The sequence below is a fragment of the Aspergillus karnatakaensis genome, assembly GCF_047715665.1.
Source record: "Aspergillus karnatakaensis strain CBS 102800 unplaced genomic scaffold BJY04scaffold_5, whole genome shotgun sequence".
NCBI classification, from domain to species: Eukaryota; Fungi; Ascomycota; class Eurotiomycetes; order Eurotiales; family Aspergillaceae; genus Aspergillus; species Aspergillus karnatakaensis.
The window spans coordinates 501,784-527,225 of NW_027395717.1; the positions used below are offsets into that span (position 1 = coordinate 501,784).

The 25,442-nt window shown below is 51.1% G+C and overlaps 7 protein-coding genes across 7 annotated transcripts; 4 read left to right on the forward strand and 3 right to left on the reverse strand.

Annotated features, from left to right (window-relative positions):
- The first annotated feature begins 576 nt into the window (after nucleotides 1–576).
- BJY04DRAFT_119282 (NACHT and Ankyrin domain protein) lies at nucleotides 577–5,365 on the forward strand. The gene is made up of 6 exons (XM_073708304.1): nucleotides 577–1,542; nucleotides 1,608–1,672; nucleotides 1,738–1,929; nucleotides 1,985–2,009; nucleotides 2,062–2,610; nucleotides 2,669–5,365. The coding sequence occupies exons 1-6, from the start codon at nucleotides 1,151–1,153 to the stop codon at nucleotides 5,061–5,063; spliced, it is 3,618 nt and encodes a 1,205-aa protein (XP_073575714.1). The 5' UTR covers nucleotides 577–1,150; the 3' UTR covers nucleotides 5,064–5,365.
- Nucleotides 5,366–5,416: 51 nt separating this feature from the next.
- BJY04DRAFT_179434 (autophagy protein 5) lies at nucleotides 5,417–6,938 on the reverse strand. Its single transcript, XM_073709904.1, has 4 exons — nucleotides 6,809–6,938; nucleotides 6,628–6,758; nucleotides 6,134–6,575; nucleotides 5,417–6,043 (listed from the first exon to the last, which is right to left on the reverse strand). Exons 2-4 carry the CDS (start codon nucleotides 6,748–6,750, stop codon nucleotides 5,577–5,579), a joined length of 1,032 nt encoding a protein of 343 aa, XP_073575715.1. The 5' UTR covers nucleotides 6,751–6,758; nucleotides 6,809–6,938; the 3' UTR covers nucleotides 5,417–5,576.
- Nucleotides 6,939–12,255: 5,317 nt separating this feature from the next.
- On the forward strand, nucleotides 12,256–13,002 carry BJY04DRAFT_179440 (uncharacterized protein). Its single transcript, XM_073709905.1, has one exon. It carries the CDS (start codon nucleotides 12,741–12,743, stop codon nucleotides 12,984–12,986), a length of 246 nt encoding a protein of 81 aa, XP_073575716.1. The 5' UTR covers nucleotides 12,256–12,740; the 3' UTR covers nucleotides 12,987–13,002.
- Nucleotides 13,003–13,171: 169 nt separating this feature from the next.
- Nucleotides 13,172–13,457, forward strand: BJY04DRAFT_214100 (uncharacterized protein; the record flags this gene model as incomplete). The annotated part of the gene is made up of 2 exons (XM_073715113.1): nucleotides 13,172–13,200; nucleotides 13,259–13,457. 2 exons carry the CDS (start codon nucleotides 13,172–13,174, stop codon nucleotides 13,455–13,457), a joined length of 228 nt encoding a protein of 75 aa, XP_073575717.1.
- An 8-nt stretch (nucleotides 13,458–13,465) lies between these two features.
- On the reverse strand, nucleotides 13,466–15,160 carry BJY04DRAFT_179442 (alpha/beta hydrolase). Its single transcript, XM_073709906.1, has 2 exons — nucleotides 14,593–15,160; nucleotides 13,466–14,521 (listed from the first exon to the last, which is right to left on the reverse strand). Exons 1-2 carry the CDS (start codon nucleotides 14,994–14,996, stop codon nucleotides 13,702–13,704), a joined length of 1,224 nt encoding a protein of 407 aa, XP_073575718.1. The 5' UTR covers nucleotides 14,997–15,160; the 3' UTR covers nucleotides 13,466–13,701.
- A 241-nt stretch (nucleotides 15,161–15,401) lies between these two features.
- On the reverse strand, nucleotides 15,402–20,242 carry BJY04DRAFT_179448 (uncharacterized protein). The gene is made up of 6 exons (XM_073709907.1): nucleotides 19,751–20,242; nucleotides 18,771–19,277; nucleotides 18,044–18,713; nucleotides 17,772–17,998; nucleotides 17,023–17,725; nucleotides 15,402–16,974 (listed from the first exon to the last, which is right to left on the reverse strand). Exons 1-6 carry the CDS (start codon nucleotides 19,857–19,859, stop codon nucleotides 15,810–15,812), a joined length of 3,381 nt encoding a protein of 1,126 aa, XP_073575719.1. The 5' UTR covers nucleotides 19,860–20,242; the 3' UTR covers nucleotides 15,402–15,809.
- A 3,425-nt stretch (nucleotides 20,243–23,667) lies between these two features.
- BJY04DRAFT_214103 (uncharacterized protein) lies at nucleotides 23,668–25,268 on the forward strand (the record flags this gene model as incomplete). Its single annotated transcript, XM_073715114.1, has 2 exons — nucleotides 23,668–23,724; nucleotides 24,330–25,268. 2 exons carry the CDS (start codon nucleotides 23,668–23,670, stop codon nucleotides 25,266–25,268), a joined length of 996 nt encoding a protein of 331 aa, XP_073575720.1.
- Nucleotides 25,269–25,442: the final 174 nt, after the last annotated feature.

Sequence of the window (25,442 nt, forward strand, 5' to 3'; positions counted from 1 at the left end):
ATGTATGCATGTACATTGTTAGTGAAGAATAGCTGTAAAAGAACGGTGAATTTATTCGATTCTTGCGAGAAATCCCTCCCTTCGATTCACCATGAGCAACAAAGTTGCAGAGCATAGTCTCTTTGGCTACCACTAGCTGAGCACTCCGCGGAGTCAGCGGTGTATCCAAACTGACGGAAAGCCGGCCGTTTCAGCAGCACGCAAATCCATTCTGAATCCAGGGACCACGAACAAAGAGTGGCTGGTCGAACATCATCGTATGACCGTCCCTCGCGCCATCAGCAGGACAAGGATTGCTCAATCCCATCATTGGGTCCAGCTGAATAAAGTGGGCGGGCTCAGCGCGTAACGGCTCGTTCGGACTGGCCTAGCAGTGTTAGCATGCTGTCTGAGAACATGATCACACCAATCGGCGATGTTCTCGAAAGGGTCAGTGTCCCCACGATGTCCAATATCACCTGGAGAGACCAATCAAGTGAGACTCGCTCTGTTGGTTTTTGATAAGACACATGAGCTTGGTATCAGCTGTGGAAAACTGGGGACTTGGTGGGGGAGTTGAAGGATCTGGCGTTAGAATTGCGGTTATTCAGTCAATATCTCAAGTCTTCGCGGACGACAGAGTGGGTTGGAAGAGAGATTTAGGCGATCTTGGGCCTGTTTGTTGGCAGGATAGAGTTGATATTATTACGCGGTACATGATGGCGAAGTGTCTTTGAGAAAGGAGTCGCAGGTCAGCGTTGTTGCTGTTGGTAGTGCTGAGCGTGTGAGAGGGAGATCAGGGAGGGGTAGACAAGTCGTTCGATCCTCCTTCGCGGACCGTAAGTCTCCTCTTCCTCGATCCCTCCACTGAAGAAGGTTATTGTTAGCTGTTATTACTATCGCCTCGTCGTTTGGTCTTGGTTCTCTGATCCAATTTCATCCTAGTTTTAGAATTCCTTAGCCTGACCTTACGTCTGGGGCATTAGTTATTATTCTGGGGCACTTTTTTCTTCCTCTTCTCTATTCTCCTCAGAGCCCACCACCATCACCTTTCTCCCTTCCTATCTCGCCCTCCCACCCTCACTCACCCCTGCCCCTTTGCGGTCTCTCCCTCCGCATTCGGTCCTTTCCATGTTTTTATCGGCGTGAGTCGCGATCGTATCGAAAGGGCATGACGGACGTCCGAACCCTGCGGGGACAGCTCACACAAGCAGCCGGATCTGCACGTGTTGTCGTCCGCTGTCTTAACGGCGGCCGCGATCTCCAAGACTCCTCGCAACGGGCTGTAATGCTCCTTGTCGATACACTAGACTCGATACACCGACTCAAGGACCAGATCAGTTATGGCGAGGATAACAAATGGCTTGTCGAGCCTCCGAGGCTCGCGGCCTTGGCCGAAATTCTGGAATGCTTTGCGTCCACCATGAAGTCCATGGAGCTGTATTTCCAGCCTGGCGGGGTAGGGGTGACTTTCTATCGGAAGCAGTTGCTGGAACGGACATTTCTCTCGCGGCTGGAGCAGTACAAGGTTATGTTTTTGCTGGCCATGCAGCCGGATTCGAGGTGAGCTTGCACTCTAATCTTTGTTTGGGGTTTGGGAATGCGCTGACACAATTGTGATGCGGTAGTGAGCGGTCGTTTTTGGATATGAAAATACGTCCTGGGCTTACATCGTGGCGCGAGGTGGAATCCGGTGCGTTTCTAAACATCCCACGTGCGATTCCTTCCGCAGCCTGTTTTAATGCTTTGCGCGTATAGGGCCGAAAGTCGACCTTCAATTTGAAGAAAGTATCCTCGGCGTTACGAGTCAACTCGCTTCCGAGCATTTCATTACTCTCGCAGACTTGTGTAACCGCCGGCTGCAAGGGACGGGTCGATGGATCTTTGATCATGAAGAGTACAAGCAGTGGTTGCTGGGCTACAGTAAGACACTGTATTGTGTTGGTCCTCGTTAGTTTCCCTGATCTGGAGGCCATGACTGGTGCTAATGTTGCTTCCTCTATAGCTGGTGCGGGCAAGACATTCTTATCGTAAGCACTGTGGCAACATGTCAAGGAGAAAGACTGATTTTAGAATTTGCAGGGCCACGATTATAGACTCTCTACAAAGAACATTTACATCACCTGATGTCGCGACCATTTTCATTTTCTGTCAAGACGAAACGGAAAAAGAATATACAACGTTAGGTCTACTTCAGAACATCCTCGCCCAGCTTGTCTACCGCAAACGCGGTCTTTCCTACGCCTCTTCATCCCTCTATCACTCCGAGTCTATCATGGAGGGCAAGGCTTCGCCAAAAGTTTATCAAAACGCCATTCGCGCGGAAGTCGATCGTTTTTCAAAAGTTTTCTTCATCATTGACGGCCTAGACATGCTTTCTGATAAAGAACGTTTTCTTTCCCGCCTCCAGAAGCTTCCGGAGCAGGTGCAGCTTCTAGTAACTTTGCGCGAAGTCACGCAGGTCGAAGAAGCTTCTTATCTTTCGGTCATCGCACCAGCGACGGACCTTCAGCTGTATGCCATATCTCGGATCGAAGGTGATTCAAGCCTCTCCGATTTGCTCAAGCGAAGGTCCAGCCCGGACATGTATCAGAATGTTGTGAATATGGTGGCGGAAAGAAGTCACGGAGTGTAAGTACTCCAATCCTACATGCCTCCTCACTGGTGGTTTAGACTGACATTGGGTCAGGTTTCTCCTTGCGAAAATACACCTTGATCTCCTCGCCCGCTATACGCACAAAAGTCTTTTCGAGAGAGCTGTAGTGCACCTCCCACAAAGTCTGAGCGAAGCATACGGAGAAGCAATGAAACAGGTTGTAGGCCATAGCGCAAAGGCCACCTCCTACGTCTACTGGACGCTATATTCCCTTCGTCCATTATCCGTAGGCGAATTGAAACACGCCACGAATAGCGCAGATGACGAGGCGAACGATGATTCCATGAGCTTCGAGCATTCTCTTCAAACCCAAAGCGCCGGTCTCCTCACCGTTGATGCTGTAAGCGGTACCGTCCGTTTCGTGCATAGAACAGCCAAAGAATACTTGACTGGTGCTCCAGCGCGGGTATTCTTCCCGTCTGCTCAGAAGGATATTACCGAGCGTTGTCTGACGGCGATTACACCGGACGAGATTGTTGACGACTGCTATTACAACGGCGGTAATCCCCCACGTAGTTCTGGTAGCGGGTTCCTCAACTATGCTGCCGCGTACTGGGGTATCCATGCGCGGGAGACCTCCGAGGATGAGCAAACCATCCAGGTTCTCATTAAAACTTTCCTCAACAAGCTGCTTTGGAGACGTCCGCCGTTGCAAGTTCTGACCAACGAACCCAAGATACCGTCTGAACTAGGTTTGGGTAAATACCCCCAAGACTGGACGCCTCTCCACATCCTCGCATATTTTGGGATCGTGAGCAAGTCGAAACGGTTGCTCATCCAGGGCGCTAGAATAGATGCTAACGATAATTCCTTTCGAATCACGCCATTGCATTGTGCTTCTAGCCGTGGGCATGCAGAAATGGCGGAGTTCCTGCTTGAGAATGGCGCCGATGGCAACGCGATTACTCGCGATGGAAGCACAGCATTGCACTTAGCGACAGAGTATGGTCAACGAAAAGTGATGAAACTACTCCTTCAGCGGCCTATAAATCCTCAAATTGCAAACAAAGAAGGAGAGACGGGCCTGCAATTAGCTGTGAAGACAGAGTCAGACGAAGCCACAGTTCCCCTTCTCGTGAAGAACAAGGTCGACGTGAACACCCGAAACATCCGTACAGGAGACACAGCACTGCATCTCGCGATTGAGTGGAGACGAGCACGCATTGTGCTATATCTACTCGATAAAGGCGCCTCCATCGAGATGACGAATGAAGACGGATTGACCCCTCTTCAACTAGCAGTCAAAGTCGACAACTGCGAAGCAATTTCCGTCCTCCTCCAGCGCGGTGCAAATGTGGAAGCACGCTCCCTATCCGGTCTCACAGCCCTCCAACTAGCCGCCCACGAGAAACACTGGGTCGCTTTCGATCTCCTCATCATTGGCGGCGCTGACATCAACGCCTGGAACAAAGAAGGCGAGTCCCTTATCCACGAACAGTCTCGGACAGCAAGTAGCACTGCTCTCGCCTCCAAGCTCCTCTCCCAAGGTGCCAACATCGAAGCCTTCACTGCAAAAGGCCTAACCCCGCTACACTGTGCCGCTGCTTCAACAAACAAGTCCATGTTCCTCTACCTCCTCGACCGTGGCGCCAAACACACCACTCTCTCTGCAAAGGGCGAATCCCTTCTCCACCTCACTCCCCCAATCACAGAGCCGGGCCTCGACATCCTCAAACTCGCATTGAACTTCACCTACCCTCGCATCGACACCAATGCCCCCTCGAATGAGGGCTGGACTCCCCTCCACCAAGCCGTCTACATCGGCACCTCCGCACCGGACACCTCTTTTCCCCGAATAACCGAATATATCCACCTCCTTCTCTCCCAAGACGCAGACATCAACGCCCGCCTGCAGTGCAACAACGCTGAAACACCCCTCCACCTCGCCATTACCGCCATTGTCCCAAGACCCGACCTGATTCACTTTCTCATCGCCTCAGGTGCAGATATCAACGCGCCGACAGCAGAGGGGAAAACACCACTGCATCTCGCTGCGGAGCGAGGTCGCGAATCTATCTTTAGACTCTTATACGATGCCGGCGCCGATATATCCCTTGAAGCACCGGATAGCGCAAAGGCGGACGATGGGCATGGAGTCGGGAACACAGCATTTGATATTGCGTTGAAGAATCCGTTCGCCAGGCATTGGTTTGGGGTTGATGGACATCTAAAGCCTATTAACGGGGATGGGAGGAGGGATAGTGTGGGAACGGTCATTGAGGAGGATTTGAATCATGAGGGAAGTATCATCAATGATATGGATGAAGGGGCTACTGACGGGGGTGGGAATATGCGAACTAGAGATGAGGAGAGTGACACTGATAGTGGTCGGGATGCAGAGGAGAGTGTTAAGGATGATGAAGTGAGGCCGGGGAATCATGTGAGTGTTTCGCTGGTGAGGAATGAGACCCCGTATGTGATTGTTTGAGTACGAGTATGCGGATTAGTGGGAGGCCAGCTAGGTCCGCGACCTAGGTGAAATTGAAGAGGGAGTGGAAAGCTTGTAATGAGAAGAGATGGATTTATTTTCTGCGTTTGAGCGATCGATCATTGCATCGCAGTCTCCTATATGATATCACAGGCATGGCATATTTGTTCAGAAGCAGGGTGGTTATGGTTACAGCATGGGTGGTGTTTTTGTGCACCTTGGAAACGATGTATACGATATGATATGATGGATATGATACCCTAGATAGCGAAATAACAGTCTAAAAACCCTTTAATGCTGACACTATATGGAAAGGAAAAGGCAAGCCAGGACTACGACATTGTTCATGATGGAATACTAAATCTAATTTCCTCAACGTACAAAGTACAGCAGTAGCCATAACCATTCCACCCCCATCGCGCAATGCGTAACGATCATCCCTGGAAATGCAACGCAAGAGTCAAACAAGCTAGCCACCCACCAAGCCATCTACTTCAATGGAAAGAGCAGAAATCACCCCATCATCCGGATAACAATATAAACCCACCCATCGCCATAAGCCGCACTCCGCACCACCTCCTCCACAGGCGCAGACATCGGCACCGCAGCCCCATGCAACACAGGCTTCGCAAGCACGGGCGTTCGTCGACTCGGAAACAAATTCGGTAGAAGCGAATGCAGAGCTGATCCGATCGTCTGCTGCTGCGATTGTGGCTGAGGAGATCCCGTTCCTGTACCTGGTGACACCCGCGATGAAGAGAGCGTCGCTATTGACTGCGCAATCTGATTCTGGGTTTTCGTTTGAGATGGCGTGATTGTCGGTGGGATTGGAGACTGCACGACTTTGAGGAAGGGGGAGTCCGAGTCCGAGTCCGGTTTCGGGGGGAGGGGGAGGAAGAGCCGGAGTGGGAGGTTGCGGAAGGGTTGCGGTGGGGGTGGGAGGAGGATGGACATGATGCGTTGGAAGGAGGGGAGGTCGACTACCCTCGTGATCAGGAAAGTCGTTAGGATTAGTAGTTCGGGTGGTTATATGTTCAGAGACAGCAGGGGCTGGGATGGGGGGTGCATACCGTCCTGAACAGACTGCCATAGCCCTGACGAGTCATCCTTCGAGAGCGACATGATCCCCTTGGCCGTGCCGTTGCGGACAAAATCGGCTTCCTTGACGCTGTTGATGAACGCGTCGTGCATGGCGCCGCCGTTCGCGTCGAGCATGACGAGCTCGTCGGCGGGGTAGTTGCTGAAGTGGACGACAAGACGCCAGGGGAGCGGGTCTGTCTTGTTGGAGTCCGAAGAGGTGTACTCTGCATCACTGGATTTTGTTGCCGGCTCTGCACCCGCGTAGAGATCATAGAGAAGTCCGACTGGGTAGTGCCATTTCAGCGGGACGCCTTCAAATGAGAACCAGCCATCGTGGGCTGCAGAGGCGGCGGGGTCGATGAGAGAAGAATCGAAGAAGGCTCTTAATTTTGGTAGTAGAAGAGGGAGATATGAGATCCGGGGGTAGGAGATCTAGCATATACATTAGCTGGGGTTATGACTGGAGAGAGAGTGGGTAGCGCACGAGATATGGGTCTGTTTTATCGTAGGTGCGACTCTCAGATGGAGCGAGTGAAATTTCAAGAGGAAGCTGGCCCTCCCAGATGGCGGTTTGGATGCTATTCAAGGAAGCCTGATCCATGGCCATGCTTGTGTCTAAACCCGGCGTTAGTGTTTGCATGCTTGGGAGGTCGAGGAGGCTCAACTCGATCGAGGGGGTGATTCCCGGCGGAACTATGAAGCTAGTTGTTACGCATGTTATGCTACATGGTCTGGAAGTAAACAATAATGGATGAACAATGTAGTAGACAGGTGAATGGAGATGGAGAGTTGGTATGAGGATGATGAGAGGTCATGTTTGCACTCTGCCCGTCCGGGCAACTCTGCCGAAGCCCAGCCACGTGACATCCGCACTGTATACTCTCAAGTCGCCGACATTCTTCTTTGCTGTGGCTACGTCTAGGAGAGTCCAAAGATGATATTGAGCTACATATTCTGCTATCTTTAAGATGCAATTAGCTCTAAGTGGACAAAAGATACTACTAGTCTAGATGCAGCCATACTACACAGCCATGAAATATATTTCTATTAAAGTCATCTGGTACAAGACAGAAGACCCCACATTGGTAACTTACCACACGAGACCTATTGAGTATCTGCCTAAGACATTTAGTAACAAAAAGACACAACCTCCTCTAGGCTCGCATTTATTATGCCAGATACTGTCACCTAGGTATTCAAGGGCTATGCTGGGAAAGCTGCCATGGGTCCAAAAGTACTCAGAGCGATCTCAGCCCAACCACAATACGTACATCAACTGAAAAAGAAAGCATATACGCCTAGCCGTGGACGTTAATGTATAGAAAATAAAGAGGTCTCTACCACGTCTATGCAGCCCGCAAATCCAACCATGTGTACGAGCGAAAAGCTGACAGCCGCACACACCCCATGGTTACTTGCACACACCCATTGTACCCTGCGCATCGCACTTGGAAAGACTCGAAACTCAGAACTTCTACTCCTTAGGCTTGTCGACTCCCAGGTTTACTCTTTATCGTAGCAACTCGATTGACCCCAGAAATACTTCGGGGCACAGAGCGGCGGAGGGTTCCAGACGTTTTCCTCTCCCAAAATCACTTGAATATGAATCACAAGCTCAAATGGATTACAGAATGATTAGTCGGATCACAGTAAGTACCAGTGCGGGGAGCCAGTGGCGCAATGCGCGATACATTGCCAGAGGTGCCTAGACTCTGCTGTAGATTAGATGAGCCCTTGGAGCTGGACAAATGTGAGACGGAATCTGACCTCTTTAAGCGACCTGCTGAAAACAGTCTACCAATCGCCGCGATAGAAAAGCGATTCAATTGCTGCGCGTACAGGCTCGGTAGAGATATGCGATTGATGGTATTGAAGACTGTTGTTCGATTGATGCTTCGGCTGTTAAATCCTAAGAACAGCCTTGGAGGTTCTGTCTATCAGAAACAGCTTCCGGAGAAGTTTCAGCTCGCGTGGAATATTGCGAGCTTATGGTAATGAGTGACATGATTCTCAGCTTCCTCTGTTGAGACTTCATGACCATTTGGTTGCGAGAGAGGTGGACCGAAGAGATTGCCGGTTGATTGGGCGGAGATTGATATCACAAAGTGCAAGAGTCTCACGATATTCTGTCACAAACCAGGCCTTGGTGCTCCCGGGAAATGTGATTTTGTATTGACCTCGTGGATTTCTCGATATCCTTTGTGGAACAATTTATCATACTCATTTCTGTAGTCTTCCTGTATCTCTCTATGGCTCATAGCGTCTGGCCTAATATAGCTAGACATTCAGACAAAGAGATAAAGTCAGGTCATTGACAACCTACACTGCGTCAAGAGTTGCACCGGAACTCGCCAACCATGCTCTTAGCGAAGGATGGAGCAAAACGGAGTTTTCTCACGCTGCTTTTGCGAAAGCCGTGGTAGCCCACGGTCTGAAGTGGCCCGGCCTTTTGACAATGATGGGTTGTGTCTATCATCACCCGAGTAGGCCAGAATACTACCCTCAATGCATGAGCACCTGAACGCCAGTCTGAATCCAAACCAGGGAGGGGGACTCAAAGAACCTACCTCTGTTGGCCTCAGTACAGAGTACCCCCACGTTGGTACTTATGTCCATTTAACTAAGCCCAACGAGATGGTTCCCTGTAAATAGACTTTAATCCTCAAACTCCCAGTCATCCCATCTCGTGGCAGAAGCGTGGCCTACCCGACGTCACACTCCATCTACTCTATGCATTCAGTTACATGGCCATGTGCCCTGAATCAAGGCAAAGATCGTCCTTCGCCGTGTAAGGGTGGCGTGCAGCGAGATCATGCACGCAGCGGAAGCCAGTCCCAGCCTATTACACTGTTTCCCCACCAGGAGTCGTGTCGAATTAACCTTTCATGGCTGGCTAGGAATGCTGACGTGCGCTGACATCCATACTTTCTGCAGGGATTGATTGCTGAGAGTCTAAGGGTAAATACTGTGCTGTCACAGTTGCCGGGAAGGTCAGCTTTTGATATGCCGAATTGAGCGGTTTGCAGCCTGCAAGTGTTCTGGCCCGCGCGTAGCCGATGCATGCGTTGCGCCGTCACAACCGGTACTTGCTGCATAGCATCCAACCTTCCTGCAAGAGACTTTGGGTGCAAAATTGCAGCAAGGGCGATCCTAGATAGCATCAGTGCTCGTCGAGGCCTGCCCAGCCATACGTACTCGAATGTTGAAACAATGCTAATTTCAGAGTGTAAGCAAGGGGGGAACGTGGATGACATGCAGTTTTCACAGAGTGCGGAGGCGTTTCTCCTTGGATATGTTCCAGAGCAAACTAGTCAGTTAGATACGCCCTGATTGTTTGTTATCCTAGTGGCGAGGTAATATTCCCAGGTCCAATCAGATGTCGTTTGTTCAAGCAGGGAGCCTTGTGAAGCGTTTAGTATGAGCCTGACTCCCGGCATTTCTAGCGTCCAGATACAGCCACGGTAGTTACTCTCGAGATTAGGTTGTGTGGGCGTTCGACTCAAAAAGCTGGCTTCAGAGTACAATCGTCTTGCGTTAGTTGCCTCATGAGGCCTGCATACTAAGACCACCAGTGAGGACTGTGGTTCTAGCATCATTCAGTGAGAAACACGGTCTGTCCGTAACACTGGCTCATAGGAAAGCGGAGTGGGAGGGTAACTACTGAACGTTCTTTCCCTAGCATCATCAGCTAGAACACCGGATGATTGTCTGTGCTCAAGTGCGACACACAAAGTACCAGGTCCAGTTACCCGATGACAGATTTCTCCTCGGCAGTTGACTTGGCAATCGGTGGGAGAAAGTACTGTACCTTGTCCAAACTTTGATCTCAGAGTAGATCCTTGAGGGTCCCGGCCAAACTCTGGTGAAAATAGCTTAGATATTATTCGCGTCTACGGAGGTTCGGCTCGAATGTAGACAAAAGTGACCAGTCTACCAGAATAGCACCGCAACTTATTGGCCTTGTTCCAGTGAGTCGCAGAGCACCGAATAATTGATGGGACGAGTTTAGTTGTTCCTTGGAGTCAAACTCTGCCGCTGGTCAGCTGAAGACGGTCTGCGCCTCAGACCCATGCCACTATAGCCGAGCCAAAATCAGGAAGGCGCGACGATAAAGCCAAGTCTATAATGCTCGCAGCGGTAATTTAGAGTGTTTCAGTCTGGAAGCGATCCCAAAGCTAAAGCTGTTCCACTGACTTGTGTGTCATCGTTCAAGCAATGATCAGCGAGGTGCAGTCGCGGGCGTTGCCGATACCTTCCGCTCTTGCAGGGAACACCACGTCCGTGCAAGATGGCGTGTGGAGGGCATATAGAGTTAGACAAGGCTCCCGACAGCTGGAATTTACTTTGCACAAGGCCCGGGTCCGTTCCTCCTTTCCAAATGTGGACAAGGATGGCTTGCCATGTGTGGAAGCATGCATTCTTCGACTCAATTCAGCACGGACGTCTTGACAACACAAAGTTGCGCAACAAGCAAGGCCTAGTGAGTTTGACTGACCGGGCCATGTCACTGAGGAAACAATCGTACGCTCGGAGAGCAAGAGTGCAAGTGTTCGTACAAAGTGCAAGTTCCTTCTTCAAGGTGTTCGCTAAGGTAAACAAAAACAACATCTTCGGTTGCCAAGAAACTCGCAAAGCCCGCCCCCAAAGTAGCGGCATATCCAGTGAGGTGAAATTGATTATTCGAACCGGCCTCGTCATGCTAGAACATGGAAGGGCGAGCACTAGGGCGCAAGAAAAGACCTGAATCGGAGTGTCTCCGCGGCAGCGTGAGCCCAAGGAGCTGGTTCAAGCTGACATCTTTTTGGATCTTGACAAGAGGGTCACATCATGATCAGCCGCAACGGCTGCCGCTAAGTCGAGTTAGGATAGAAGTCTAAACCCGACCCTCTGGAACGGGATACCACTGGTGAGAAGCTTGATTACCCCCGCACAGCTTGTGCCAGCCTGTTGATCGGATTGTTTAAAACTCGAAATGGAAACGCAGAAATCCACACGCTGTCTGGGGCGCAGCTGGAAGTAATTTTGTGACAGCCGCAAAAACCGTCAATGTGGGCTGGAGTGGCCACTGCCAGGTGTCGACCCATTTTTAGCAGGCGTATTTGCTTTTTGCGCAGACACAACCATCATCCCTTGTTTTGCGGCCCAAGCGGTACTCATGCCAGGAAATTGAGGACGATACAGTAATCCGTATATACGCTGGCGCCCGAAAGCTGCAGGGGTCTGCAATTGGGAACAGGTGGTGCGGCTTAGCGCTCCTTTTGACAGGAGCAAGGTCGATCTTCGTAGTATGGTTTGGCAGTGAGCATCTGAGTTGCAGCATTTCATGTTTACCGAATTGAGATTATATTGGTGGTCCGAGCTTGACCGAAAACCATATATTCGTAAGATCCAACTAAAATAGGATAGAGTAATACTTAGTCCTAAGAGAAACTTATCATTGATTAGTATTGGCCATCGTGGGGGGAAAAAGCAAAAACATGGACTCAACCAGAAACTTGGGAGCGGAAGGTACACGGCGAGTGCCAAATCTTCCTTTATTAAAGCTTTGAGTAAATAAGCGTCGTATCATAAAAGTAGGAAAGAACAGAAAGTTTAGAATCGCAGAGAAGAAAGTTGAAGGTACCGGTTCGATATCAAATTTGATATGGCACACCCTTGTTCGCACTTGGTGCTTGCAGGCATCCACCGAGCACCGAAAGACATACCTAGTTAGTGAACCTTATTTCACTGGAACTCTTCAAGAGGGCCCACATAGACGTGGGAGGACTTGGTGGGCATCGTCGTCATCAACTCCAGGTACGTGATCGCCCACGTTCGCCCACATAATTTCGACCAAGGTATGCCAAATGCCGATCTCTCAAACGGCCGTTCTTGGTCCTTACAGGTCTGGGCATAGCCGGCAATCCAATTGGAGTCTCATATTACGACCGCAAGATTGCAATATGCGCATTTTGTGAAGGTCAAAGTGCAGCCAGGGCCCAGGCTCGGAAGATCAAGTGCGCTTTGGGACAGAATAGTCGTAGGGTTGGTTTCAGCCATTGTCCCTGCCAAGGCGCATCGAATCTGTGTATCCCATGACCGTCCTTCTGGGTGGGTGAAGCCTGTCACGAGCCGCTGGAGTCTTTAGGCACCTTCCTAGTCCAGTAGTCTCAGACTACATTGACTCCAATCCCTTGGCCCCGATGCAGTTACCGAGAGACCGGTCTAGTGGCTTTCGGCGAGTATGCCCGGCGTACGCCATGTACTCTGCTCACCAGTCCCCCGAACTGCTGGTCTGGGTCTCAATTGGAGTCTGATATTGGTCCAGTCAGATCGTCTAGCCTCATAGTCAGCCCCCAATTCGGCGGACTAGGGCACAATGTGCCAAACTCTATCATCCGAGCGAGCGGGGAGCCGTCAAACTGGATGGAGTTTTTAGTGACATCTTCGATTCGCAGATTGGCAGGTCTCAAGATCCGAGAGTCAAAAATATTTGACCAAGACACCAAATCTAGGCTAGACGCTATTCTTCAGCACGTCTGAGGCGGGGGAACCGAAGAAAGAATAAGATTGTTTCCGAAAAGGTCGTGACTTCAATCTCATACCGAGAAGGGCCCAATGCTGGAAGATCTCCATCTTTGCTGGCGGCGTCCTTTGCTCCATTCCTTGACTTTTTGTTGGACTATTACCTGTTTGAGTTTATCGGCTCCCTCCTCGATGCCGAACACTTCAGTTTTCGTTACGAACAGAAACTCTATGTTTCTATTCCAAGGCCCACTCGTTCTTGTGACGCAGTGTCTAGATATTATCGTCAGCATCGGTAGCAGTGTGAGGGCCAAGATAGTGAAGTATATAAGGCCCTAGATGTCCTCGAAATTCTATACTCATCAGCAGAGACAGAACACAGTCTTCCAGCCAGAGACTTCAGCATTTTCTGCAACTTCAAGCATCGCACCTCATCTAACTGAAACATTTCGTCTGTTGAAAGCCTACCTGCCTGTCAAAGTCCCCATTTCTCGACCCCAGTGCAATCAGTATACAAAGCCACAATGCCTTCGAATGAAGAACAACCCTCGCAGTAAGTTAGCTTAATCCTTCAAGTCGGGAATCAACTTGCTCATCATCACTTGTCGAAGGACCAATGGAACTGGAAACAACCTCAACGAAGGCAACGTGAATAACGTGCCAAGCTCGAGCAATGGCGCCGAACGCTTTTCTCAGTCATCGACGTCAGATGAGCCATACTTTGCCCGCGCTCGAATGGAGGGTCGCTCAGACCACCTGGAACGGCTGGCGGCGCAATTGAAGGAAACGGATGAGCTGCTGAAGAACTGATCAAAAATCACGAAATCGATTTCAATGCAAGACGCAAGGGTAGCTCCGGCGCGAACCACCAGAAGTATCCACAAAACAGTCAAAGCAATGTCTCTATATACACGTTCTATAAGACGAAGGGACTTTCATATCGAATAGGGTCTCAATGGGGTATGATCACTTGAGCGGTCTATAGATAAGGCGTCTATGGGTCCAATATTGCATCGAGATGATCGATTCTATGATATAGCTCTTTCGTGCAAAATCAAAGCAGTGTGTCGTGAATGATTTGAGCAACCTCGTCATACTTAGTGCTTGGAAACTCGTGTCCGGCAGGGAAGCTTTTGAAGGACACATCCTCGCCGAGAGTTGCTTTAACGTCTTCTCGTAGTTCATTCTCAATAATGATCGAATCAGCTTGTCCACACATGACCAAAACCCTGTCGCTGGTAAGGCCATCTGCCGGCTGATCACCGGCTCCAAGCCCGTTCGGTTTGCTGAGGTGCTGTCCAAGACGCACCCACGACTCGCGTTGTCGCTGGCTAAGGATCGGCCCGTAACGCATACTAGAAACGAAGGCATGAACGAATCCGCTGTGGTTGTTGACCTGCCATTGGACAGCGGCAGGAACAGTGACGCCGGGGTATGAGCGTGATAATATCTGGGTCTCTGCCGCTTTCTGCGAGGGGAGTTCCTCAGTGAGAGCATCCTTTGTGTGGATCTTTTTGTCTTCTGGTTTCGGCGAAGAAAGGGGTCCTGCACGCAGACGGCGGCCAGACAGATATCTCAGAACGCCCATTGGAAGACCTCCCGAATAAAGCAAGCGAGTACGGAAGCTAATATGAGAGTCGCGAATCAATCCTGCCGGAGCAAGGAGCACCAGACCCGACAACAGTTGAGGAAAGAATGAAGCAAAGGAAGCAGCGATACCACCTCCGAGCGAATAACCGACCAAGTAGAATTTGCCAGATCCAGAGCCTGTCCATGAAAGAGGCGAAGAGCTCAAAGCGAGAAAGATTTGGCTTGAGAATAGACGATCATCCTGAGGGAGATCTGAGGGGCAGTCAGAGTAGCCCCTCCCGAATCTAAATCCACAATTGCTTGTCAATGCAAGTTCTTTGATCCGAATGTTGTAGAAATATGAAACATCACTTACAAGTCAAACAACATCACTCGGCATCCTTGGTCTACCAAAGCATGCGCCAGTCCACCGAGCGACACGCAAGGGGTCGTAATGCCATGAACAAGCAGTACCTTAGGACCGGTTTCAGGACCCCATTCATAGACACGGATCGAGCCATATGGCGTTAGCACATCGCGAGCGCCTGGTAGGACATCGGGTGGTAGAGGATGGTTGGCATCGTTCGTGTTTGCGGCAGCCGCACCAAGTAGCGGAGAATGCAGGACTTTGTCCTCCAAGTGGCTCTTCGAATACAGGGCACGCAGAAAAAGCCCTACGCTTAACGACACTCCTGCTGCTGCAAGGGCGGTATATTGAGCGCGAGGATCAGCCAGAGAGTTCGAAAGGCTCTCGATGCTTTCGCTGTACCAGTGAGCCATAATTAGGTTGTCTCCCCCACCGATCTCGGTTGCTCCTGCCTTTAGAATGAGCTGTGTGTGAAATATTTATGGATAATCTAAGAGACAATACTTTACTTTCCAAGGCAGGAGCGAGTAGTGAGAGGAGGTGAAGATTGCAGAAGAGAACCTTGGAAGGAGAGGGCGGAGGCCGGGGGAGAGAGAAGGGAATGATAAGGCCTCCTCCGTAAGCCAACCCAATATTCGTTCCTGGAAAACAAGGCACTTATTCCCGAGGCCCATGATCTTGCGCTAACCAATTACGTCCATTGAGTGCCGCCCGCCCCGGTCTCCAGATGTCTATTGAGAGCAAGACTGGCCAGCTGCCCAGCCCAGGTGATCTCACGGGTGATATTTAGTTTGATCAGCGGCCAGGAAGAGATCAGATACTAGAAAAAAAAGGATTTCAATATAATCAGTCAAAGTACAATTCTTTTTACACCGATCCGATCATGACCATCACAAGCAATATACCCCCGAGCAAGCATACCGTACCCGTACCGTACATAAATCATGTCAAATGTCAAGAGGCCAGATCCAAAATTTTCATATATAGGCAGATCCAGAAAGAAAGAAAGAAAAGATGTGAGGGCGTATGGTAATATAACCAAGATTAAGGCAAAAATATGTATAGGTAATAAAGTCGAATCAAACCGTGGTATCATGCCGCACAGCCATGTTGAACAAAGTGGTATCATAAAGAAAACGAGACGAAGAGAACGGGAGGTAGTATAGTAGTCACAGATGAGAAAATGAAAACCCAAAATGAACGGGATCGAGAACGAGAAATCATGTCTATTCTTCGGTCAATGCGTCGTCGCCGGTTTCGCGCCACTCCTTGGAGCGTTCTGTGAGTCGCCGCACTCCGGAGATGCGCTGGGCCCAGTGGGCCTCTGATGGCGAGCGGAAGGTGTATGCTCGCTGTGAAGAGATCACGCCGATGCTTTGCAGCACAGCCTTGCGGGAGTCGCGGCCAAAGACGGCCGGATGGTTAATCCACTCCAAGGCGGACTCGAGGTCTCCATCGAGAGCCATCATGGTCTGAGTGTCAACTGCCGCGACGGGGGTGATGGTGGCGGTGTCAGAGGCAGCCGATGAATGGCTGTCGAAGTTGGAGGATTTGGGCGAGCCTGAGGTAGGTGTGTCGCCTCTTGATTCGGAGTCGGTAGAAGATTTTGCTGTAGGTGGAGGAAGAGGAGGAAGGCTGCCTTTCCCTAGGCCCTTGAGTATACTTCGGGTTTCGTTCAACAAATGCTGAGCTCTGTCATGTTGTCCACGAGAGACGAGGGTCAGTGCCCGTGTAAGCATATCTGAAGTGAGAAGCTCCATGCGGCGTTGAACGATCGACGGGTGAGGCGGGATCTGAGGAGTCGAAGGCCGTCCAGAGCTCTTGTACCTGGGGTTTGGCGGAAGCATAGTGATTGCGAGGAGTGATGGTCGAGGGGAGTGTGTGAGGTGGCCATCACGAAGCAAGTCGCCATACGTCAGGTCCGCCTGGATCAGCGGGACCTCTTCAACACTCAGCACACGTTGGTCATCGCCGTCCGATCCACCCCCCAAGGCTTCCAATCCAGATACTAGGCTCTCCCATGGGTCCTGGGGAGGAGACTCGTGAGTCGCGTTATCTGGGGGAATCACCAACTGTACAAGGACATCCCGCTTGTCGCCGAACCGTAGATCTCCGAGAGCAGCCTCGGCATCTCGCCCCGTGGCTCGCTTTGTCGTATGCAATGCTCCGCTAATCTTGACGAATTTGGCAGGAGAGCCCTCTGGAAGCCGGAGCTTCAACTTCACATTTTGGTGTGATGTGGTTTGAATAGCTCCGAGACATCCAGCGACGCATTCCCTCAGCATCATCCAGTCCTTCACATACAGATAAGAACCCTTGGTCCGTGTCGATAGCTCGATCATAGTATCCGGCTTGTGAGTTAATCCGAGGCCAAAAGAATGGATTCCGACCCTGTAATTAGTCAGCACTTGCCCCTTCATTGGGCATCAAGGGACTTACTTGGCAGCTTCAGCTCGGGACACCACGAAGTCCACACTTTCGGGGTCGGAGGTTGACGAGTCGCTGATCAAAAGGATACTAGACACCGGGTTCGACGACTTGCGCTGCATCAGCAGATCCATGGCGACATTAGCCCCTTCTACCACGTCCGCGCGCAAGCTCTTCTGTCCAACCGGTCGAATAGAGCTGAGGATCTTGGACCACCCGCCCCATGACTTTGTCGTCATTCCGACCAGGGGTACCCCTCCACCACTCGAGCCGAACGTCACGAGCCCCATGCGGTCGCGAGGACCGAGACTTTGAACAAGGAATTTGAGCGTGTCACGAAGAAGCGTGATCTTCAAGCCTTGCATAGATGACGAGACCGGGATCACCACCACAAGGTCGACTGGAATATGGATTGATGAGATAGGCGCATTATCCATGCCGACGTTTGTGTAGTCGGTAATTGCCGTGTTGTTCGATCGAGCCGCTCCGTACGATGAGTTCAACGATGCCTGCCGTTTCATGTTGCCAGTGCGGTAGTCGTCCTCCTCTACTCCAGAGTGGCGATCGAAGTCAAGCTCGGGGCTCCGGAGGTTCTCGACAGCATTGAAGTCTAGAAGAAGACGACGCCAGGTGTCTAGTTGGTTGCGATTGGGAAAACGGAGATAAAAGCAAGGAAGCTCGTTGACCGAGAGGTGCAACGTAAGAATAGGTTCATCTAGTCAAGTTAGCTCGGCAGCTACGATTGAAGGTTGTCGACGTACCAGCAACGTCTTCAATGCTTTTGAGATGCTTTTTGATCAAGATTGATCCCTTGAGTGTGCATCGCGAAGGACGAGGCTTCCCGGTCTGGTTATCGTATTGCTGATCGGGTAAGCGCTTCTCCTTGACACAGATAAGCATCTCCTGGAACAAGTAGCATTCCAGCTCCTGCCACGATTCGCGGTCCTTGCCTACCCGCATGTGACCATGCAAGCGGAGTTTGCCGAACCTAATTGATTAGCCTAGTACATATGGCCAGCGATGAACGGCTTACCGTTGGAACTCCAGGCCATGCCAGTTATCGACCTTGTTCCTAAGTTCTTCCGCGATTTCATCCAGATTCTCCTGGGGCTCAAATGGAGGTTTGGTGTCGGGTATAGGAGGGAAGCGGGAAGGGTATGGTTCGTCTTTAGGATGCGATTGCGTCGTCGAGGAACTTCGAAGGTCTTCCGAGTCTGGGCGCCAGTTTCCTTCTGGCATTTCGACCGTGATTAAGCAAGTGAGTGACTGCTGTTGGCGTGAGCGATTGAGTGTCGGGAATTCGCTGCGGATTGTCACCGTGGGCGCAGGGATGGGGTTCTTCATGGCGGGAACCGGGCGCGGGCTCAGGTCAGATTCCATCGCTTGCACATCATAGTCGTGGCGTCGGCCCTCGTGGTAATCACCGGATGAACCAGCAGCACTGCCATTGCGCGAATGTTGTTGACGCGACCCGGTGGTCAAACGCTCAATTCGCTCCCGTTGACTGCCGGTGTCCTTGCTATCGCGGCGGGGATTGTACATGTCACGGCTGTCGCGGTTATACGGCCGACTTCCTGCCTCGCTCCTTCCTGTGTCACTTGGAGTGGGTCGGCTGGTGACCGAGTCCCACGGGGTGGGTGTCATCAAGCTGCGCTGTGTCGCAGCATCACTGTTCACAGAGCGAACGATATTACTCAATTTCTCTGCGGCAGGCTCGTCAATATACTTATCCAATCTGGTTTCCGAGGGGACCTCCTTACCGATGTCTAACACGTTCCCCCCTCGCGTCGAGTCAAGCCCTAATGGCGCATCGCATGTAGGACAGTATTGACCCTCGATTTCCCGCAGGTATTCATAGAAACAAGCTTCGTGAGCGACATGGGCGCAGGAGAACTGCAGCACGCGTTCGCCACGCAGTGTATGTTCCAACGGCTCCTCACACACAGCACATTCACTCCCGACAAACGTGCGCTCCCTCCGCGTGCGACTGCGGTCCACATCCATTAATCCCGCCATTGGCCTCCCCGGCCTAGTGTTTTGGGTGTCTTGAGAAAGTGTTCTGGAAATGTTGGAATTGGAGTAGTTGTTGAACTGAGAGGCCGACCTGGGGGGCTCCGGACGGTGAGAGGTAGTGGTGACGGTGGAAGGAGCGCGAGACCGTGAAGCCCCAGTGTGGCTGGAAAGACTGCTGTCCGGACGATCTGAGCGGGTGAAGGAACGAAAAGACCGCAAGGGCGAACGAGCGGGGGGATCCGGATGCGCGAAAGCTAGGCACCGGTATCAGGTTAGCAGCGGAGGGTATAGGTAAAGCCAAAAAGCGAGCGACGCCAATAGGAGGGCAGGCGGAAGAATGACGATGTGGTTGCTGTGCATGCAATCCCAGTTGGAGGTGGGTTGAATAATCCTCCAGTCCCCGTGGCGTTTAGAGGTAGCCGGAACGGGAGCGGAAGGTGAGGGAAGAGCACAGAAGGCCAGGAGGAGAGATGGACAAGATTCAAAAGATGAACACCTTGAAACAGCACGAAACCGTGGAGAGCTTCGAGAAAGAGGACAAGAAGAACAGAAAGACAAGAGAGGGCCAGAAGCTTGACAAGATGTAACGGTAATAATAGAAGAAGAAAAAAAACAAAATATGGCGATAGGGAGGATAATAACGGGGGTAGTACGGAGTATAGTAGTCGCAACTCTGTACCAGTGGCGAGAGCCAGTCATTCAACGCTAGAGCGACAGAGATACTTACATTGCGGAGACTTCTTCTTCGACCAGCCAAAGAAACCAATTCCTCGCTCAGCTGAATCGGTGGTCCTAGACTGTGAATCGGATCGCGATGGGGGACGGTGTTTCCACATGGGCAGAGTGGTAATCGAAAAGGGAAAAGGAGGGGACAGGGAGGTGAAGAAAAGAGTCAAGAATGCAGAGCAGACAATGGATTAGGGGGAGACAAGCGGGGAGAGCAAGGACAGGAATAGCCCAGGTAGTGGAGACAGGGCGATAATAATAATGGTAATACGATTTGAGAAATAAAAAAAAGATGGCGTTGAAACTGAAGGAATGAAGACGCAGTCCAGATTGTCGGATGCCCAGGGGGGGTTTAACTTGCGACAGGCGGTGGTTGTGGAGGAGGATGGGCGAAGACAGGCAGAGCTAGATGTGCGCTAGTATCCACGATTGACAAGATAGACTGTAGAAGAGAAGGAGAGAAGACTCGAGAGAGGGGGGAGAGGGAGTGTCAAAGATGATGAAAGATGAAAGAGAAGGGAATAATTTGCACGGGCTGAAGGATCGTAGCATTTGACAATAATGAAAAAGCATGCAGTTCCATGGACGGGCAGCCCGCGGTTTGTGCCTTGGTGGGCCGTTCAGGGACACAATTAATTGTGCCCCTGATGAGAAGACAACTGCTGCTGCTGGCAGCTGAACATGTCAATATTCTGATGCTTATGATCTATCAAGCGCGCTCTATCATCTGCGCATCTATCAACATCTCCAGTATACTACTACGTAGGTACTAATCGATCGGAGAATTCCTATCCAGTTGTTTGACTGGTTTGCCACCTTCTGCAAGTCATTGTCTCCAGCCGACTCCTCTCTGACTGACTCTGTACAGAGACAGCTCCATTGTGCCCATTTTCCATTCTTGGAGAGAGCCGAGTTCATTGCGATGGAGACTCCTCTCCAGATCGACCATGGTTATAATGATCCTCCCCTCTAGCAATGCTAGCCTGCCGAATTCTTTATGCTGTCGATCTCCGACGTTTCCTGTCAATGCCATATGGCATTACCATGGGAGTTTCAGACCGTTCAACCATTACAACAGAGTTACTCATCCTAATATATTTAACTTCAATATAGCTCCACTGGCAAGATTCTGGAAGACAAAATCGAAATTTGGACTAGCATGACTCTGCCAGATTCCATGCCATTGTCTGGTTGCGCCTAAAATTTAGCGCCGTATCCAAAAGGCTCCGAAGAACCGGACTGCCAACAACCACGGTTCGCCCACCAACTGCAAGGAACCTGCTTTTCCGGTGGGCGGTGGCCTCCCTCGTTTCACAGCCTGTCTCATGAAGTCTAGCCTGGGGCCGAATGCGACAAATATATACGTACTCTGTACTCTCAACGTCAGGGCGGGCGCACAGTGCCATCCGCGTGGCTGTCCCCTGTACGATCGGAACGGGCAGAATTGGAATTCTGTACTCCAGACGGCAAGTGGAATGCGAGCCCGCGCCGCATACTTTCTCTTCGACCACGTTTTCCTATTCAGTCTATAAGGCCTGAACGTCTGAGCTTGTGGATAGGTGATCGCTATTAGCCGCAGCTCATTGCTCATCGCATGGACCTACCACGACCACGATGGCTGAGAGACAGGCCTGGCAGGCTGGCACTGGCCCTACGGAGGATCATGATTGGCTTCGTCCTGGCAATTCTTCGGAGTATCACAGGGCAACCCTATGGCTACTGCACTTGCTGCAGTGAGGTCACTGCAGCTGCAGCTGCACCATGCGGAACGCAAGCAGCTAGGACTAGGTTCCGGTCCTCTTGGCCATTCGCTTCAACTCGCCTCCAACGTTGGCATATACGAATCCTCTCGGCCCTTTTCCAAACTCCAGGATCAATGCCCGGGCGGAAGGATTGTACGAAACCTTAACCCCCTCCTAACTACGATCGCAGATTCACGATTCCCGGCGACTCCGGCTCGAGGCAGTGACCAAGATGCGAAGATCTGTTCGGGGCGATAACTCCGTGGACATGGAGCTTAAGGTTTGCTATGAGGAGCTAAGGGGGCGGAGACTAGCAGGCAGATACTTATGTACGCCCAGACGGTTGTAGAAAGTCCTCCGGTGTAAACATGTAAACAGGGAATCGCTCCGATACTTAATTGACGCTGCATAAAGTGGCTTCATCGGCTCGTCACTACTGGTACTATGGCAGTTTGCGAGCGATTCTCAAACATGGTTGAACTCCTTGTTCGTGGGGTCTGCAGCAGGAGTTAAGACGACCCGGGGCCATGGCAGGCGCCGAAACATCATCAGCTGGTTCTTCACGTTTGAGACTCGCGAACGATCCTTCCGTGTCAGATTGATTAAGAACCATGCTCAGCATTTCCAGCAGCGAACAATTGACCCGAGCATTGCAGCCAAGATCGACTACCTACCAAGCTGCCTGACTGGACTCTGAGCCAGACAGATACAATGGCAGTCTCAGTGCTCGACGGTACATTGTCTTCGTCTCAGACTCTCAGTACAAAGTACAACATGAGTAACTGTGTCAATAATTGCAACCATTATCCATTCAGTGCTGATCACTATCCCGCTGCGTCGGGCCGCCCCATACGGAGGACAATGCGACCGAAGGTGACATCGGTCGAAACATGAATAACGTCAACATTCGGCAAGAACAAAGAATGATGTTGAACCTTCCTCAACGCAAGCCACATTCGACTCGATCACCTGCATCGGTTCTCTCGTCACCTTCTTTGTCTCTGCAAGCAGCACACCACTGACATCAACCCCTCCTCTCCTGCAAGTTTTCAACAGAGCCGAGCTCCGACGCCGTTACGCTAATCCCCTCCCAAAGCTTGGGGCTGGACCATTCACTTCATCGCCCTGTCCCGTCCGCAGGGTCAGACCCAGTTCCAAAGCGGGCGCGGATGCAGGGCGGCAGGGCCCCATTGGCCTAACTTCCTATGTCTCTTACAGGCACATCACCATCTCGCTTGCAGATTCATTGGCCGGCAATGTCGCTTCAGCATGGCCTGCCATGTGAAACAGTCGTGAAACCATGCCTTCCCGAGGCGGGGGTTTACCAGAAGAATTGTGATCTTGCTGTGCTGCGTATGAGTCTGTCAGAATGAGTCGATTGCTGCAGTGTCTTTGGGGATTTTTAAGTACTCTGCAGGTTGGAGGGGTTCCGGCGCAGAGGATTGTCCCTCCATTCGACGTCGGAGTGCTGATAGATTGCTGGTGGACACCTTCTACCCACTTCAGGCCTGTCATACCCCACAAAGGGGTTATCATCCCCTGCCAAATCGAAGATCCATCATCAGGTTGACTGATTCAAGAATTCAGAGGCGTGACAAGATTATGATGTGTCCAACGAGGCGTGGCGCCACCCCTCGCAGTGACTCTAGATTACAGCGTCTCAAAAGGACCCTTGCTCTGCATGAGAATGCACTCCTGCGATTCTTGTCACAAGAACTAGACAATGTGATAAATCCTCCCATCATCAAGTGATCAGATCACCACCGCTCTTTTGAGTGCAAGATACTCCGACAACTCTCAAGATTAGGCTCTTCGGCCCTTCGGGAGGGGTAGGGAAGAGGCTGCAGCTGCAAGAGACCAGATCAAGACAAGGTTCTGACAGGTTGAAGGAGCCAAGGCTACTCAAGTTGATTGCTCATGAGGCTATAGATCATATTTTATCAAAGTGGACGAGTCGATTCATCGATCGTTCTTGGGGGGTTGATGCATCAACTCTGCCAGGAGAAACTACGGTCACACCGTTACTTGTTTCTCAACCAATAATGCTGGACTCATGGTGAGTTCTAGCTGTGCGTGACATGTTGACTTGAGGGCTTTTTCTCTTCTCTTCGCTGCCGTGAGAGGTCGATATTTTTCCTGCTACGATGGCCTTCCTCTCGCCAACCATGGCGCAGTCATGCCTCGATGGATACAGGATCTTGTAGCGTATAGCGTATACTCCGTCGACTTGATTGTATGATTTTATCTAGGTAGAATAATCCGAAGAGTCAGGCATACAGTTGTAGGTGGCTAGTATACCTACAGTATCACTGTCGCAGCATGATAAATAGGAGGGTTTATTTAATATCTAAGAAATTTATACCCAAACTGTTCTCGGATTCCTACTTTGTGAGCTTTCGAACGGATATACGTTGTTGATAACATCAAGATGATGACGAAGGTCTAGAAATATATATCTTGGTAAAGCTGACCTCTACCCCGGTATTTACTACAATTTGTTGTAATCCCAGCCCATCACTCAGTTCATTCACAACCACTCTAAACAATGTAGAATCACGAAAATGTTATACACATAAAACTACTAGCCCTCAGAGCCATACTCGAAGCCCCCCAGCTCAAGTAATGGTCTTGTTCAGTTCGTTCCAAAAAGCCCATCATCGGAAGCTAGCCACGAAAGTCAAACGGGACGCGACTCGACTACGACGACGCGTACCAAGAGCACAATTATCATCACCCACACACACTCTCTATACACCCCTACTAGCTGACCTCGCCCTTCATTTTCTCTAAAAACGCGTCTTGAATAGACTAGATCCACAAACTCACAATGAAACGCAGACTCTCGGCACCAAAAACACCAACGCCTACGCGCAAACGATCTCGCCACGCCCGCGACGCCAACAATTCCAGATCTCCTCTCGCGAATTCCACATTACATGTCCCCGCGCTCGCCCCCTCTCAGACTCTCCCATCCAAACGAACCACAACCAAGCTCAAAGGCCGAATGTGAATGTGGATGTGCCTTCTTCACCCCCGTCGCCTGCGCACGGCGGCGAGCGCGACCACCATGTATCGCGGCGAGCGCAAGCACAAGCCCAACCACAACTGCAACCAGGAGCGGAAATCCAAGCCCAGCAAACAAGACCAAGACCGGCCGCATTCACCCTAAAAGCACTCACGGACCTGATGCGTCGCGGGATGCCAGTGATACAATCTGGCACCGTTGACGATGCGTATGAGGGCGAGGTACTGGATGTCTTGTGGGAGGGACTCCGGTGCTTGGGGGAGTATGATCGTGAGCGTAGAGAGCGATATGAAATTGAAGAGGAAGACAGTGGAAGTTCTGATTGGATGGCAGACGAAGACGAAGACGAAGACGCAGAGGCAGAGGTATACCGGGGCGGCGATCGTGAGGAAGAAAAAGACTACGTCGCCAATATGAGGACTTTTGCGCTGAAACTCTTAGCGCAGAGAGGCAAGAGTGCGAAGGAGAGGAGGTGGCCGGTTGTGAGGTGCCTGGGAATCTCCATGTTTATCATTATGGGAATTTGGTACTTTTTGAGAAATTATTGGGATGATGAGTGGGAATCGGAGTCGGAGTCGGAGGGGGAAGACTATGACGACGGTGAAAGTGATGAGGAGGAGGCATCGGAAGCGGATGTTACGAATTATGGGGACACTGACCAGGGTGAAGACTTCGGCCGGCTCATGTACCGGAGGATGGGTAGATATATCATGAATGGTTATCACGGCCGTATACGTACTGCCCGGGTATAGCATACCGAGGAAGAGTGCATCCGTTCCTATTGCAGCATGCAGTGTGGTCATCGGTAGTAAAACAAGGGATTACAAGTCATGAATGTGTTGGCTATATATCCGCGCACATGAGCCGCGCTCCTCGCGGCCAGGGTGCTTGAGTGCACGGAGCTATCAACAGGGGCAATTGGTCAT

Excerpts from the sequence above, each read along its gene's own strand:
- BJY04DRAFT_179434 (XM_073709904.1), bottom strand. The coding sequence starts at position 6,750 with ATGGCCATGGATCAGGCTTCCTTGAATAGCATCCAAACCGCCATCTGG. Across the intron at positions 6,576-6,627 it reads ATAAAACAGACCCATATCTC|ATCTCCTACCCCCGGATCTC; the intron begins GTGCGCTACCCA and ends TGTATATGCTAG. Across the intron at positions 6,044-6,133 it reads ATGGCAGTCTGTTCAGGACG|TCGACCTCCCCTCCTTCCAA; the intron begins GTATGCACCCCC and ends TCACGAGGGTAG.
- BJY04DRAFT_179448 (XM_073709907.1), bottom strand. The coding sequence starts at position 19,859 with ATGTGGAAACACCGTCCCCCATCGCGATCCGATTCACAGTCTAGGACC. Across the intron at positions 18,714-18,770 it reads GGGGAACGTGTTAGACATCG|AGAAATTGAGTAATATCGTT; the intron begins GTAAGGAGGTCC and ends AGCCTGCCGCAG. Across the intron at positions 17,726-17,771 it reads AAGCATTGAAGACGTTGCTG|ATGAACCTATTCTTACGTTG; the intron begins GTACGTCGACAA and ends TAACTTGACTAG.
- BJY04DRAFT_179440 (XM_073709905.1), top strand. The coding sequence starts at position 12,741 with ATGCTGGAAGATCTCCATCTTTGCTGGCGGCGTCCTTTGCTCCATTCC.
- BJY04DRAFT_179442 (XM_073709906.1), bottom strand. The coding sequence starts at position 14,996 with ATGGCTCACTGGTACAGCGAAAGCATCGAGAGCCTTTCGAACTCTCTG. Across the intron at positions 14,522-14,592 it reads CGAGTGATGTTGTTTGACTT|ATTCGGGAGGGGCTACTCTG; the intron begins GTAAGTGATGTT and ends TTGTGGATTTAG.
- BJY04DRAFT_119282 (XM_073708304.1), top strand. The coding sequence starts at position 1,151 with ATGACGGACGTCCGAACCCTGCGGGGACAGCTCACACAAGCAGCCGGA. Across the intron at positions 1,543-1,607 it reads GCCATGCAGCCGGATTCGAG|TGAGCGGTCGTTTTTGGATA; the intron begins GTGAGCTTGCAC and ends GTGATGCGGTAG. Across the intron at positions 2,010-2,061 it reads GCGGGCAAGACATTCTTATC|GGCCACGATTATAGACTCTC; the intron begins GTAAGCACTGTG and ends TAGAATTTGCAG.